General features: G+C 36.8%; 1 protein-coding gene and 1 non-coding gene across 2 annotated transcripts in view; one reads left to right on the forward strand and one right to left on the reverse strand.

The window, feature by feature from the left end:
• Positions 1-2,369: 2,369 nt before the first annotated feature.
• Positions 2,370-2,441, reverse strand: TRNAC-GCA (transfer RNA cysteine (anticodon GCA)). Its single transcript has one exon. It is a non-coding gene; the product is annotated as a tRNA-Cys (tRNA).
• A 2,792-nt stretch (positions 2,442-5,233) lies between these two features.
• The window catches only part of HAT1 (histone acetyltransferase 1), a 39,302-nt gene continuing 27,022 nt past the window's right edge, over positions 5,234-17,513 (forward strand). The window contains exons 1-3 of the mRNA XM_065931762.1: positions 5,234-5,309; positions 7,509-7,613; positions 14,366-14,441. Coding sequence (XP_065787834.1) covers positions 5,303-5,309; positions 7,509-7,613; positions 14,366-14,441 — 188 coding nt within the window. The 5' untranslated portion in view covers positions 5,234-5,302. The remainder of the gene's footprint in view (positions 5,310-7,508; positions 7,614-14,365; positions 14,442-17,513) is intronic.

Here is a 17,513-nt window from a genome sequence, read left to right on the forward strand (position 1 = left end):
TTAATCCTGCCTTGAATATCTTTGATCATTTATCTTTGCATTCTTGTGCAAATAGTTTTGTAGGACAAATACTTTTAAGTGGAACTGCTACTTCAAAAATGCACAAATTGAAATATGTTATATTTGTTAAAATTGCTAAATTGCCTCTCAAAAAGTACTAGTTGACACACCTAGAGGTAGTATATGAGAACTGAAAAATGGAATGTGTAAACTGTTGGTACTGTCCCTCTTAAGCTATTTCTTTTTTTAAAATTATTTATTTGGCTGCTCTGGGTCTTAGTTGCAGCATATGGGATCTAGTTCCCTGACTAAGGATTGAACCTTGGTCCTCTGCATTGGGAGTCTACAGTCTTATCCACTAGACCACGAGGGAAGTCCCTTAAGCTATTTCTCTAACATTACTTATCAATTTTTATTTTCTTTCATCTCATATGAAAGTCATCTATCTGGGTAGGGGATTCTGGATAATTGTTCTGGGAACTGACACTCATACCCCACACCCCCACCATTTCCACTATGTGTTAAACAAATGAATTAACTGGTTATTGTTATTTGTTTATAGAGGCATATATTTTGAAATAAGGACACATCAAGTACCTGCATTTTTCTTTTGGATCTCAAATTTTCTCCATCCACTTTCTGATAACCATCTTTTTAATACCATGTTTTGTTTTGCTTTGTTTTTTTAAATCCCTTCTGGAGGTTTCAGGACAGGATGACAAAATTTAGTAGCCCATATGCATTTGAACATGTACAAAACATATGGTTGCTAGCTCATTCCTAGTAATGTCATATTACTCTTTGCTATGGAGAAAAATGCCTTTTCCAAATTTCCTATTCTAGAATGAATGGTATACTAATACCACCTCATATTAACACAGAATTTTTATAGTTTATAAACCTCTTTCCTAAGTATCGTTCCATTTGGTTTTCACAACAACTCAATGCAATGAATGGGAAGGTATTGTTATCTCCACTTAATAGAGGAAACAAGGTCTACCAAGGAGTAGAACTGAACTTTTCATACCACAATGCAGCCTCCTCCATATACCTCAGAACAGCAGATTCCTTTTGCAGAAATTATATTCTCTGGCGGTAATATTCACATCTTAAATCCCCTTTAGAATAAGGTAAAATAAAAATTTTAAAAGAAGGGGAAAACCCTAAAAAAATATTTTTTCCTTTCTGGTAATTTTACTATTACCTTTCTGAAAGAAGTCATTCATTTAGCTTTTAGCTAAACTAGTGAAACGCGTATTCTGCGACTTTTTTTCCATTTTATTTTTATTTTATTTCTTTATTCTTGGCCACACTGTGCAGGCATGCAGGATCCTAGTTCCCAGACCAGGGATCCAACCCATGCCCCTTGCACTGGGAGCACAGATTCTTAACCACTGGACCACCAGAGAAGCTCCATGACATTTTAAATAAATATGCATGAACAGTTCTAAAACAAGGGCAATTTAAGACTGTAACCTCCATTCTGCAAGCAGATCATAATACTAAATGTTAGTCACAAAATATATAGGTGTCATCATATTTTTTCACGTTCAGCTTATTTCTTACTCATCATATGCATGCTGTGTCGTGCTTAGTCGGTCAGTCATATCCGATTCTTTGCAACTCCATGGACTGTAACCACCCCCCCTCCCCAGGCTCCTCTGTCCATGAGATTCTCCAGGCACGATACCAGAGTGGGTTGCCATGCCCTCCTGCAGAGGATGTTCCCGACCCAGGGATCAAACTTGCATCTTTTATGTTTCCTGCATTGGCAGGTGGGTTCTTTACCACTAGTGCCACCTGGGAAGCCCATAACTGACCATGAAGTCATATAAAGTCATAAACTCTGTTTCAGATTTGCTGCAGTTAAGACAAATCCCTTTTGATTTCTTATTTTAAGAATTATAATTGCCAGTCAGCTATTGACCAATCTACAGGTAAGAGTTTTGGAAAAAAAAACTTGAATGAATGAATGAATCTTGCCATTTTGAAAAAATGATTATATAAAAAAGATTGTTTTCCATTTTTGATCTATAATGGTACTAGTGACATTGATTTCAGTTTTCTTCTTAATATTTTGATCATAATTTCTTGTGCTTTATTAAGGCTTAAAGGAAAGGGATCTGAGCATTCTCAGTACCTTTTTTGATCTTTATCTTCATGAGGGCCATATCCATGTAGTGAAATACTGAGCTGAGAATCTGGAGACCTGGGCTCTTGTCTAAGCTGTATGAGTGAGTCAGTGAAGTCGCTCAGTAGTGTCCGACTCTTTGCAACCCCATGGACTGTAGCCCACCAGGCTCTTCCATCCATGGGATTCTCCAGACAAGAATACTGGAGTGGGTTGCCATTTCCTTCTCCAGGGGATCTTCCCAACCCAGGGATCGAACCCGGGTCTCCTGCATTGCAGGCAGATGCTTTAACCTCTGAGCCACCAGGGAAGCTGTATACTGAGTGTGAATTTGGTTAATTAATTCTCTTTTCTGGGTTTAGTTTCCTCATCTTTAAAAGAAGGAAGTGTGTTAGTTCTAGACTGTCATCCCAATGGTCCATTTTAGCTCTAGTATCACCATAGTAAAACCTATTAACCAATATTTGTTGAGACAAGGCATTCTAATTTATAGACATGTAGGAAAAATTGTGGATAATTTGGCCTTAGAGTACGAAATGAAGCAGGGCAAAGGCTAATAGAGTTTTCCCAAGAGAAGACACTAGTCATAGCAAACACCCTCTTCCAACAACACAAGAGAAGACTCCACACATGGACCTCACCAGATGGTCAACACCAAAACCAGACTGATTATATTCTTTGCAGCCAAAGATGGAGAAGCTCTATACAGTCAGCAAAAACAAGACCGGGAGCTGTCTGTGGCTCAGATCATGAACTCCTATTGCTAAATTCAGACTTAAATTGAAGAAAGTAGGGAAAACCACTAGACCATTCAGGTATGACCTAAATCAAATCCCTTATGACTATGCAGTGGAAGTGAGAAATAGGTTTAAGAGACTAGATCTTATAGACAGAGTGCCTAATGAACTATGGATGGAGGTTCGTGACACTGTACAGGAGACAGGGATCAAGACCATCCCCATGGAAAAGAAACACAAAAAAGCAAAATGGTTGCCTGAGGAGGCCTTACAAATAGCTGTGAAAAGAAGAGAAGCCAAAAGCAAGGGAAAAAAAGGAAAGATATTCCCATTTGAATGCAGAGTTCCAAAGAATACAAAGAATAGCAAGGAGAGATAAGAAAGCCTTCCTCAGCAATCAATGCAAAGAAATAGAAGAAAACAAAATGGGAAAGACTAGAGATCTCTTCAAGAAAATTAGAGATACCAAGGGAACATTTCATGCAAAGATGGGTTTGATAAAGGACAGAAATGGTATGGACCTATCAGAAGCAGAAGATACTAAGAAGAGGTGGCAAGAATACACAGAAGGACTGTACAAAAAAGATCTTCATGACCTGAATAATCATGATGGTGTGATCACTCACCTAGAGCCAGACATCCTGGAATGTGAAGTCAGGTGGGCCTTAGAAAGCATCACTACAAACAAAGCTAGTGGAGGTGATGGAATTCTAGTTGAGCTATTTCAACTCCTAAAAGATGATGCTGTGAAAGTGCTGCACTCAATATACCAGCAAATTTGGAAAACTCAGCAGTGCCCATAGGACTGGAAAAGGCCAGTTGTCATTCCAATCCCAAAGAAAGGCAATACCAAAGAATGTTCAAACTACTGTTGAAGAAGTTGTTGGAGAAGACTCTTGAGAGTCCCTTGAACTGCAAGGAGATCCAACCAGTCCATCCTAAAGGAGATCAGTCCTGGGTGTTCATTGGAAGGACTGATGCTGAAGCTGAAACTCCAATACTTTGGCCACCTCATGCGAAGAATTGACTCACTGGAAAAGCCCCTGATGCTGGGAGAGATTGGGGGCAGGAGGAAAAGGGGACGACAGAGGATGAGATGGCTGGATGGCATCACCGACTCGATAGACATGAGTTTGAGTAAACTCTGGGAGTTGGTGATGGACAGGGAGGCCTGGTAGTGCTGTGATTCATGGGGTCACAGAGAGTCAGACATGACTGAGCTACTGAACTGCCTGACTGACAGAAACAGGGGCTTCCCAGGTGTCCGCCTGCCAACGCAGAAGACTTTGGTTGGATTCCTGGGTTGGGAAGATCCCTGGAGAAGGAAATAGCAAGCCACTGCGGCATTTTTGCCTGGTAAATCCCATGGAGAGAAGAGCCTGGCGGACTGCAGTCAACTGGGTAGCAAAATGTCTGACAGGACTGAAAACTGGGGACGGAGACACGCAAACAGTGGTTTTATACTCTGGGTCAGTTTCAGCAGCTACTAAACACTAACAAGCCCTATGGCCCAAATCGGGTAACATCCTGTGCTGTGGTTTGAGCCACTAGGACTTGAGACGTGTAGGAGCAGAACAGGTCACCTGAGGTATTATTGGGTAGCAATTTCGGTACACTAAACTCTTGCATGGGCTTCCCTTGTAGCTCACTCAGTAAAGAGTCTGGCCGCAACGCAGGAGACCTGGGTTCCATCCCTGGGTTGGGAAGATCCCCTGGAGAAGGAAATGGCAACCCACTCCAGTATTCTTGCCTGAAGAATCCCATGGACAGAAAAGCCTGGCAGGCTACAGTCTATGTGGTCGCAAGAGTCGGACACGACTGAGTGACTAAGCGCAGTGCAAACTCTTGCGTAATAAACTTAAAGTGAAAACAGAGTACCTAAGTCTCACACCGTATACATATTGCTAAAAAACATGAAAGAAAAACGATGTTAAACAAAATATAAACAAAATAAGTGAAAAATTCTCCGGAAACCACAACTCAATCCCTGTATTTTACCGACAGGGCTCGGGTGTTTTAATCTACCGTCCAGGCCAAGTGAAAAGTTTCTCTTCCACTCCCTAACATCGCTAAGGGGGAAGAGAAAACTGCCATAAGGTATCTATACATTCAAAGCAAGCCGAAAGAAACTCTCCTCCAGCCAGCGAGCGTCTTAACACAAAATATCCCTTCGCGGCCTCCTCCAGCAACGCGAGCCTGCAAAAGGACAGACTGCGCTCGCTGTGGCTAGGCAACCGTCCGAGCCCGCCCTCCCGTCTTAGCCCCGCCTCTCAAGACGCTTCCACCACCCGGCGCCTCGAACCTTCTCCTCTCATTGGCCAGCTACAGGCCAGGGGTGGGCGGGGGAAATGCGTCAGAAAGCGGGCTCACTTCCGGCCTGGGAGCGCGCGGGTTGATTCGTCCTCCCTCAGCCGCGGGTGCTCGCAGCTCGGAAATGGCGGGTAAGTTCCCGGGAAAAGTTTACCAAGGGGAGGGGGCGGGCAGGTTTGGGAAAGAACACGGAGACGGAGGTGACAGTACCCGCCTGGAACTTTCGAGCTCTTACCTGGGTTCTAGAAGGCCTGTTTCAGCCTGGGAGCGCGGAACTCTCAGCCCGGCTCCTGTTCCGCCGAGATTCGTGCCCCCGCCCCCAACTGTTCGGGGTTCTGCACCTTCTGCGGGCAACTCGGCCCCTAAGAGGGACCAAGAGCCCTGGAAAAAGCGTGGTGATTTGGTCTTGTAAGATGCCAGGTGCCTGGACGCCTGTTTCTCTTCTCGTTCTCTTTGCCCACTGCTCCCCCAGCCTCTAGCCTGAGCCCGTTCCCGCTAGCTGATTTTAATGCTCAGACCCCCCTCTTCCAGGTCTTCCCTCCACCCTGTACTTCAACTTCTGAGCTGGCGCAATGCTGCCTTGCCCTGCGCCAAGGCTCTCATTTGAGTCTTGTTTGACTTCGTAGTAGTCCTCTTAATCTCTCACACTTCTGTAGTCCTAGGATCTATGTAGATTTCCTTTGAGAAAGAGGGACTAAACTTCTCTTTTAGGGGATGTCTAATATAATTCTGTGTTTATTCTATTCTGCTTTATTTAATCTCTTAAATTTACAGCGTTTAATAACTAGTAATTGCCATTATTTTGTACGTGTATTAAGATTGATTTGGTGTGGTATATGCCTCCCCCCCCACCCCCCCCACCCCCGGTTATATATATTTTGAAGTGATGAACAGTTTCTTTTTATCTTTTCCCAGTGCCTTCCTAATAATCTCAGTAGACTTTTATGGATGTGCTGGATAGACAGAGTATAGCATGAACTCTACAGATGTTTAATGAAGACCTCTTCTACCAGATAGAGATTGTAGGATTTTGGGGTCCATTGGTACTGTCTTAAGAGGGGGAACCCGTGTGTTGCACAGGGTGAACTGTTATAAGAATGCCTCCTAATTTCAAATCTCAGTCCCACCATTTAGTAATCAAGTGACCTTTAAGCAGCCAAACTTCTTTCTAAGCCTGAGCCTTGGAATATGAAAGGGGGCTGATAAAGTATCTACTTGTAGAATTGTGAGGGTTAAACTAATGTATGATTTGTTGCTTAGATTATACATAAATTCTTTGAGGTGGCTTCTGTTATCTCATTTTTATAGATAAGGTTTGAGGTAGGTTTTATTGTACTCTTTTCATCCGTTGGATCAGAGAAGCCAAGTAATGTGCTCTAGTTCATAGATGCAGTAAGCAAATGATGAAGCCTGGATTTGAATCCAGCAATTCTGACTCCAAACCGTTAATCTATACTGCTTCAAGTGTTCCCCATGTTCTGTGACCTGTGTTGTAACCACTTACTGAAGTTTATGGCATGTCATTGTACCCTGTTTTTCATTTCTGCTCATGACTTTTTTACCTGAGCTTTCCCTAATTTTTACGATTATTTTGTCAGGAGATTTCTTGCCATCTTTGCTTGAAAGTTTCTCTTGATAATGGTTTCTTCCATTTTTAATTATCATATACATTGATGGATAGCCACCTTGTAGTAAAACCATTTGATTATTGCAATAGCCTATGTCTTTGTGCACATGGTTAAAAAAGAAAATTTTCTTTCCTAATCATGTCCTCGTTCCTTCTCTTTTATACTAGAAATAGCAGTGTTTACTGGTTTCTTGTGTATCCTTTGTGATATTATCTTTCTATGCATTATTAGTTGTTGGTTTTGAAATGAAAGTACTTTAGGTATATAGTTTTTCCAGTATTATGAATAAATTGCTATCTTGTAATTATTGAAGGATGTTCTCACCTGGATTCTTAGTGGAGCAGGAGCATCCTTTTTATATTTCTTTTTAAAAGGCTACTTAGGTATAAATCCTAGCAGGTAATTTATATTATTATTAAATATTTAGAAATGTCAGTAGTCTGTTACGTTAATTATCAAGTTTACTCATTTATGAAAAGCCAGTCTGGTTCACAAGCCGCTATCTCAAAAGTGATGTTTATTCTGTTTTATAATGAGACAGTCATATACTCAGTACGTTTATGTAGGAGTATTTGGAAATCTATGATCTGTTACCATAGTTAAAGACTTACCTTTATTCCACTTCTACTAAGAACCCATTTTTTTTAAGGTTTGATTAATTAAATCACTTCTAACCAGTCTTTTAAAAATCCTTTTTCTTAGGATTTGGTGCTATGGAGAAATTTTTGGTTGAATACAAGAGTGCAGTTGAGAAGAAACTGGCTGAGTACAAATGTAACACCAACACAGCAATTGAACTAAAATTAGGTATGTATGCATTTTCTAAGTACTATTAGGAGTATGAAGTGGAATTTTGTGTAAGAGCAATTGTTCATGGCATTTGTATGGCTTATTTTATTGTTTACTGCAATTTATGTTTAGTTTTCTATACTAATTGAGCACATCCAGATTTTATGAAGTCTTGATTTATGTCATGGAGTGGGTAGATGTTTGAGAGATGGCAGAGTTTATTTACATGTCAAAGGTTCAGTGTGGCAAAATAATGACAAGTAGAAATGGTCTTAACCTCTTAAAAACATTTACCTTTACCTTTTTGCTTATAAAAATAGAAAATAAGTGTTGGTGAGAATGTGGAAAGACACTCCTGGTGGGAACATAAAGTGATACAATTACTTTGGGAAACAGTTTGGCAGGATCTTAAAAAATAAACATATATTTGCTATATGACTGAACAGTTCAACTCCTCGACATCTACCCAAGAGAATTTAAAATGTTTTTCCATACAAAAACTTGTATGTGAATGTTCACAGAAGTATTATTCACAATAGCCAAAGGAAATAACCTAGATACCAACCAGCTGGTAAATGGTTAAACAAAGTGTGGTATATCCATGTGATGGGATACTATTTGACATTAAAAAGGAATGAAGGGCTGATACATGCTACAACATAAGTGAACCTCAAAAACATTCTAAAGTGAAAGAAACCACACCTACTGTATAATACCATTTGTGTGAGTGTTCAGAAAAGGCAAATGCACAGAAACAGAAAGGTTAGTGGTTACCTCGGTCTGAGGGTGGCAACAGAGAATGACTGCAAATTAGATTTCTTTTGGGTAGTGGCAGTATTTTAAAATTAGATTGTGGTAGTGGTACACAAGTCTAAGTTTACTAAAAATTTTAAAATTATACTCTTAAAACAGTTGAGTTTGTGGAATGTAAATTTATAGTTCAATAAGGCTGTTTAAAAAATAATTATGTGCTAATGAGGTCTGGTTTTGTCACTTTACATTCCTTAGATTTTTCATCTTTAAAATGGAATTAATATTATTTGTAGTGAATTAAATATGAGGTTAAATACAAGTAAAGTGCTTGAAAAACTTGATTTAGACAGTCACAGTAAATGTTAGCTATAATTATTTAAAACAGTACAGACATCATGAATACAGAGAAGGTGATAAAGAAAATACTTGTGTCCTGACACCTCACTAAAAAGATATTACTGATCAAAGTTTTTTTTCTTGTCCATACATTGTTTCTTTAAAACCAGGATCCTGTTGTAAGGCTGTTTTGTTATTTAGCTTAACAATATCTTGAATATCATTGTTTGTAACTATATAGATCTACCTCATTATTTTAAATTATGTAATTCAGGATGGCTGTATCATAACTTACCTAAGTTATGCTACTTTTTTTTAACTTATTCTCTATTGTGAGATTTGCTTCTCCTTTTTTGCTATTAAAAGTGATTCTCCGGTAAATACCCTTGTGTATGTACGTACCCACTTGTGTGAGTGATCCGTAGAATGTGTGGCTAGAAGTTGAAATACTGGATCAGAATATTTCAGTTTCAACACTGTTAACATTTTGGGTTAGATAATTGTTAGGAAATGGCAACCCATCCCAGGTGGCACTAGTGGTAAAGAACCCATCTGCCAGTGCAGGAGACATTAGAGACACGGGTTCTATCCCCGGGCCTGGAAGACCCCCTAGAGGAGGAAGTGGCAGCCGGCTCCAGTATTCTTGCCTGGAGAATCCCATTGACAGGAGCCTTGTGGGCTGCAGTCCAAAGAGTTGGACATGACTGAAGCGACTTAGCAGCAGCCAGTATTTTTGCCTGGGAAATCCCATGGACAGGGTTACAGTCCATGAGGTCACAAGAGTCGGAACAACTTAGCAACTAAACAACAAAAGAATTCTTTGTTATTTTGTGCTCTGTAGGATGTTTAGCAGCACTTTTGGTCTGATAACTAGATGCCAGTAACATTCTCCTCCAGTTGTGACAACCAGAAATGTCTCTGACATCGCCATACCTCCTAAGGATGGTGTGTGACATTGTGTCTGTTTAAGGACCGCTGTGCTAGATCAAAGGGTTACGGGCATAATTGCCTTCCAGAAAAAGTACGTGTGCTTATACTGGTTCAGTCTCACGTTTGAGATAGTCCTTTTACCTCTGCTCTGATCAGTGTTGCATATTATCATTTTCAAAAAAAGCAAAAACACCTTGCCCCTATGATGTGTGAAAGGTAGCTTATTTCTGTTTGCAATTGTGAGAAACACAGAACTTAAAATTTGCTATTTTTTAAAGTGTATAGTTCTGTAGTGTTCATTGTACTCTCATTGTTGTGCAACTAGTCTCCAAAACTTTCTCATCTTGTAAAATTGAAACTATATCCAAAAAAAAAAAAAAGAAACTATATCCATTAAAGGAAGAACTCCTTATTTTCCCCCTCTCACTGGCCCCTTGCTAATACCTTTCTACTGTTTTAAAATTTGACTGCTAAAAAAAAAAATTTTGACTGCTTTAGATACCTCATATAAATGCAGGCATACAGTAGTTGTTGTCTTGCGACTGGCTTATTTCTTTTAGCATAATACCCTTAAGATTCATCCATGTTGTAGCACTTGGCAGAAATTCCTTCCTTTTAAGACAGGATAATATTACATTATATATATGTATGTATACTATATATAATGTAAATATAATATTCTTGTATTTATTTTATATATAGTATATGTAATAACTATAAAATTATTATTTATAATATGTTTATATTATATACATTACATTATATATAGAGAGACATATATATATATACACACAACATTTTTATTTATCTATTCATCCACTGATAGATACTTAAATTGCTTCCTCCTCTTGGCTATTTGAATAATGCAGCTGTGAATAGGGATGTGCAAATATTTTTTTCTCTTTGAAATCCAGTTTCAAGTTCTTTTAGATATGTATCCAGAAGTGGGATTGCTGGATCATATAGTAATTATATTTTTTAATTCTTTGGGGAACCCCCATAATTTCCATAGTGGTTATTACAGCTCCATTTTATATACCCACCAACAGTGCACAAAAGTTGCAGTTTCTTCACATCCTTGCCAACACTTACTGTTTAGTGAGGTTTTTCTTTTTCACTGTGTTTTTGACTAATTTTTGATTTGATAATTAAAATTGATTTTTAATTCTAAGAGAAGTATATCCTTTATATTTAAAAGAACCAGCCCTCCTTTTGTCATATTTTGTGAGTACTTTGACCCCTGTTTTGACTTTTGTTATGTAGAAGTTAAAACTTTTTATCTAGGGAAATTTTTTTCATTTATGAGTTTTCATTGTGTCTTATAAGAAGGGCCTTCCTGCTGTAAGATTATGAAAAGATTTATCAATTGTTTATTTTAATAATTAAAACATTTTTTTCTTTTTTAATTGAACCTTTGAATCTTTATCTTGATAAGGCGTAGAGTAGGAATCCAGCTTTATACTTTTCCAGATGGTTTAGGCAGTTGTCTGCCTGCCAATTTGTTGTCTCTTAAACAATTAAAATTTCTTTTTTTAATCACACTAAAGTATCATATATATCCTTGGCTGTACTTTGAGGCCTTTTGTTCCCCCTGAGCCGTTAGTGTACTATTACAATAAATATGATTAGTATATGGTGTGACTAGATCCCACTCATTACTCTTCAACTTTATCTAATGTTTATTCTTCTAATGAACATTTTATTTTACTAAGTTCCAAAGATGTTTTGTTAATTTTTTTAAATTGAGATCCTATTAAAATTTAAGTTTAATATGGGGAAAAGTAATATCCTTACATTATTGAGTCTTCCTTACTAATAGCAAGCATATCTTTCTATTTATTAAGGCCTTTTTTATGTCTAACTGTAGAGTTTTAAATTTTATGTATAGATGATAAATATTTCTTATTGTTTATTCCTCGGTATTTCATATATTTTACTGCTATTATGAAGTGGCATCTTCTCTTCCATTGTATTTTCTTTATTGTGTGTACGAGAATGATGGAAAGTAATTTTTAATATATATATATATTTTATCACATCAAGATCCCGTTTACATAAATTCTACACATATTTGACATAACTAAGGTTGACTGGGTTATTTGGGCAATCAAATTCCTACTCTCAGTAGCAATAATTTTCTTCCCTCAAACCAACCTTTCTCTCTGTCTCCCTCTTTCCCTTCCCCTTTTCTTTGGAGAAATGTTTATTAGAACATACTGATAGACATTGTGCTAGACACATGGGATAACTTTAACTCTTGACTGCATACCAGTAATTCCACTCAGGTTTATCCCAAGATTCTTCTCCATTAATAAGCTATTTTCACTTTGTGTGTGAGAATTGACAGGCATACTTTTCCCACAGGGATCCAGTGTTCTGGGGGTAGGTTACTGTAGAAAAGAGTGAATCTTTTTTTATTACATCAAACAGAAACTCTATACCTGTTAAGCAGTAATTCCGCATTCACCTTTCCCTCCAGCTCCTGGTAACCTCTAATCTACTTTCTGTGTGTATGAATTAACCCATTTTAGATATTTTGTTTAAGTGGAATCTTTATTCTTTTCTGTCTGGCTTATTTCACTTAGAATATTTTCAGCTTATTTACTCAGCAAATGTTACATGTTGTAACATGTGTCAGAACTTCATTCCTGTTAATGGCTGAATAGTATTCCACTGTATACCACATTTTGTTTATTTATTCATCTGTTGATGAACACTTAGCTTGTTTCCATCTTTTGGCAGTTGTGAATAATGCTGCTATGAGCATCAAGATATAATTGTGTGTTGTCCTTGTTTTCAGTTCTTTTGACTATATAGCTAGGAACAGAATTGCTGGGTCGTTTAATAAATCTTTGTTTAGCTTTCTGAGGAACTGCCAAATTATTTTCCACAACGGATACACCATTTTACATTCTCACCAGCAATGTATGAGTTCCATTTTTACTACATTCTTGTCAGCACTTAATTATTTTTATATATAGCCAATCCTAGTAGGTGTGAAATGATATCTTATTGCAGTTTTTATTTGCATTTGCCTAATGACTGATATTGAGCATCTTTTCATGTGCTTATTGTCACTGTGTATCTTTTTTGTAGAACTGTCTGTTCAAATCTTTTGCCTATTTTTTAATTGAAGTGTTTTCTTTAATATATTAATTTTTTTAATATATTTTAAACACAGATAATCTTACTGGATTCTTCCACTGTTTCTGGAGAGTGGTTTCAGCTGATTTTCTTAGTTTTTTACTGACGTGCAATCATATCTGAACATTTTAGTAAATTCACTTCCTTTTTTATAAATATGCCTCTTATTTTGTTCTCTTTCCAATTTGCATTTTCTAGCACTTTCAGAACACTGTTAAAAAATGATGGTGGTCATTCCTTTCACTTAATGAAGATGGTTATAATAATTCTCCAATAAACCACAAATCCTGGCTTGTTACATTGGAAAGTGTTTTTAAATTTTCAAAATTTTTTATTCAGATATACATATTAGAGTATATTGAGGGCCATTTCAGTTTACATGGGAATAATTTTGATAATGTTTTATATACAATGTAATTCATAAATATTAAATAATTTTTTGATTTTTAGGTATTGAATCATCCTTTCATTTCAGTACCGCAGTATATTTTGTTTCTGTGAGGACTGTTTTATATTATCTTTAAATATTTTTACATTGTTGTTTGTAGATAAACTTGGTCTGTGTTTCTCCTTTTTGCTTTCTTTTCAGGGGAGGTGAAAGTAGTCTTTCTATGCATTTCTCATGGCCTTCCCACTTTACCATTCCCACTCTGAATAGTTTTTAAAGCATTAGATATACTTGTTCCTTGAAAAAATTCACCTTAATGTCTATGAAGAGGTTGTTCTTTTATGCCATTTAATGCTTTCTTTGCCTGAATACAATTTAGATTGCATTTTCAGGTTTTGTCCTTTATGATACATTTTAAAAATTTATTTATTTCGGTTGCTCTGGCTCTTCATTATTGCTGCATGTGGGCTTTCTCCAGTTGTGGCAAGTGAGGGCTCCTCCCTAGCTGCAGTGCATGGGCTTCTCTTTGAGGTGACTTCTCTTGTTTCAGAGCACAGACCCTATGGCAGGTTGCAGTAGTTGCAGCGAGGATTCAGTAGTTGTGGCACACCTGCTTAGTTGCTCCTTGGCATGTGGACTCTTCATGGACCAGGGATTGAACCCGTGTCCCCTGCATTGGCAGGCAGATTCTTAACCACTGGACCACCAGGGAAGTCTTGCAGTGTCACTTTTAATAGTGAAAAGCAAAAGAAAAAAAACTAGGAACAACATAAACATCATCACCATCTTGTAGTCATAAAGAATGATGTGATGATATGAGCTTCATCAAACTCAGATTATTCTTGTTCTCGGAATATTTCCTATAGCACTTTGTTTGCTTTGTACTAGCTTTTCTCATCTCAGTGTGCCTCTTTTGGTTTTGTTTTCTTTTACTCTTTGCATTGTGTATGAACATAACAGAAAAAGAAAAACTAAATTAGGTGCCTCTGTCATACCTAGTTTTCTAATTCTTAGTAGGGTTTTGATGCTGAAGCACTCAAAGTAACATTCTGATTTTTATTGTTTGTCGCATGAGAATCCAGTGTAAATCATATAATGGAAAAGTAACACTTTTAAGTAAAAAAAAAATATGTTGGCTATATCCTGGTTATAATGAGATTCTCAAAGTGGAAATACCTATCATCTTTAATATCTCTATATTTTTTATTCTTTTAAACAGTTCGTTTTCCTGAAGATCTTGAGAATGACATTAGAACTTTCTTTCCTGAGTATACCCATCAACTCTTTGGGGATGAGTAAGTAACTTAGTAAGATAATTGTCAAATTAATAGGGAAAACGCATTTTTTTTTTTAAATTTAGAAATCAGTTTATTTTCTTTCCTGTTATTTTTCATGTTTCTTTTAAAATATATTAGAATGGCATGTTTTATATTGAGACACCAATCTACTGTATAATGCCTATCATTTAGTGCTATACTATAGGTACAGTATCATATTTAATTTGCATAATCTTAGCAATGGTATCATCATATGTAACATTAACATTAGTGGAGTTGAATAGTTGCCTAGGGACATATGAATGACTAAAGTTCAGATTCAGTCAGTCAGATTGTGGAGTCCGTATTTGTAACTACTTATTTTGCACGATTTTGCTATACTGCTTCTAGAAAACACTCCCCCAACACTGGAAAGTTCAAGTTTTTTTTCTATGAGAAATAAATAAGCAATTAAGAGAAATTTATTTTCAGAAGCAAGTTTGAAGATATGTCCTGGGATGTTGAGCACAATTTTTAAAATTTCTAATCCCTTCATTACATTATTAGAATAGTCCATTACCTTTTGATTTTGAAGAAAATATCAACTTTCCAGTAAGTTTCAAGAATAATATTCTGTACATCCTTTACATACATCAGTTATTAACATTTAGCTATATTAGCTTTAATCATTTTCATATATGTATATTGATAGATTGTTGTTGAACCATTTGAGAGTAGGTTGCAGATATAAGTAGTTCTCTTACTCTTAAACTCTTTAGTATGTATTTTCTAAAAACAAGGACAGTATTGTGGTAAAATTACCCAAACTCAAGAAATCTAACATTGATATATTTTCTAAAATATAATCCACATTTCAAACTTTGCCAATTGATTCCCAGTAATTCTGTGTGTATTCAATAAATTCAGTAATTCCTTATCCTTGATCCAGTCTAGAATCATGTATTGCTTTTAGTTGTTATCTCTCTTTAGTCCCTTTAGACTGGAACAGTTCCACAGACTTTTATTTTCCATGTCATTATTTTTGTAGAGAATAGGGCTAGTTTTGTAAGCCTTCATTTTGGACAAGTTTGATTGTTTCTTCATGATTAAATTCAAATAATGCATATATTTATAGTAGCGGAGCAGAAGTTGTATCTGTCCTTCTCAATGTGTCATACCAGAATGTCCATGATGTCAGTTTGTCCCATTGTTGGTTAACTTGGGTCATTAAGTTTAAGTTTGGAGGTGTCTGCAAGGTTTCTCCACTGTAGGGTTTTTTCTTTGTTATTTATATGTAACCTGTGAGGAGATACTCTTGAGAGTGAAAATACCCTGTTTCCCATCAAACTTTCATTCAGTAGTTTTAAATCTGTTAATGATTGTTAGTATTTTACTATGATTGTAAAAGGGCGATTTTCTAATGCTGCTACATTTTCAACAGTTATTAGTTTGCATTCTGCTGTAAAAGAGTCTCTTCTTCCCCTTATGTATTTTTGTTTATATCAGAATAGACTCAGAATTTTTTAACTTAGTGAATTATTGTCTGTTACTGTTTTTAATGTTGATGCTCAGATTATCCCAGATTCAACAAGTGGCTCCTCTTTCAAACTGGCTTTTTGAGTCCTTTTGATATATCATCATCATTTTGAGGACACTTTACTTTGTGATACAAACAAGTGTTGCACATTCACCTTGTACTTTACTAGTTCTGCAAAACGAATTGGCCATATCCTCAGGGAACCATGGATTTTTTCCTTAGTAGGAAAGGGTGTTTGGACATAGTTGACATTTAAAATATTCTTCTATATTACCCTTTTCCCTATGCATTATTTCAGCATTTTTGACATTTATTTAATATGTTTTTAAATTGACAAATGTCTCTTCATGGAACAAGTTTCTTAAGAATTTCTTGTGAATATGTCAGATTAGGTATTTTATGTACTTTTAAGTATTAATAACTGCCAAAATTTGAGCATATTTTAAACAGGTTTTATTACAGCATAAAAATAAGAATGCTTTCTTTTGGATCTCTGTCTTTAAGGAGTGTTTTGTCTTACTCTGTTCCTCTTACGGCTACTTGAAATCTCTTCCTAAGGTAACATCTTAGTGAGTAGGATCTAGTTTCACAAGTACTGCTTCTTAGTGGCATTTTGCACACTCACTTTGCACATCATTAAAAGTGGTGTGCTTGCACACCCCTCTGAGGTAGATGGAAGAGAGTCACATAATGATGATAACTCTGTATCTTGGGAACCATTACTCTAATCTTAATCCTAGTTTCATTGCCACTCTTTTCTACTACACATAATTTTCAGAGTCCTGGAATGGACACTTCTTGTATTTTGTTTTGGTAACCTAGACAGAAATCTGGAAATGACACTGCTTCTTTCTAGCATTCTTTCAGAATTCATCTTTTAAAAAACCCCTTTATCATACAATAATCTTTTTAAAGTGTACAGTTCTGTGGGTTTTAGCATATTGAAAGTTGCATAATCATCACCACAACCAGTTTTGGAACATTTTCGTCATTTCCACCAAAATTCCCATTGTGACCAGTTAGCAGTGACTCCCTCTTTCCCATACCCTCCCTAGCCCTGGATAGTCACTAATCTATTTTCTGTTTTCATAGATTTACCTATTCTGGATTTTTTGGGGGGGCTATGCCATGTACTTGGTGGAATATTTGTTCCTGACACAGGGGTTGAACCTGGGTCATGGCGATGAAGGTGCTGAGTCTTAACCACTGGACCACCAGGGAACTTACCTGGCTATTTTAGAATTCTCTTTTTAGAAGACTTTTTTTTTTAAGGAAGTAGAAAGGCCTAGATGGATAGCAGGGAGCAAGGTTGGGAGAATAGCAGCAGCTCCCCATGTGCTTTCTGAGTTGGTAAGTGGGGTGCAATCGGGTGCTACCACTTACCACTTTCAGCAGCTCTGGATGTTGATGTTGGACATGCAAGGGGTAAGTTGGAAGAACTGGGCTCTATAGCTCCATCTTAACTGCTTACCTAACTAGGAGTCAGTATAACATTACTTGTCTCTGATATAAAATACCTCATAATAGTAGCAAGAGTAAAAGCAGAAACAGTAGCTGTAGTACACTTGTACAAT

This window comes from Muntiacus reevesi, chromosome 3, assembly GCF_963930625.1.
Source record: "Muntiacus reevesi chromosome 3, mMunRee1.1, whole genome shotgun sequence".
NCBI lineage: Eukaryota > Metazoa > Chordata > Mammalia > Artiodactyla > Cervidae > Muntiacus > Muntiacus reevesi.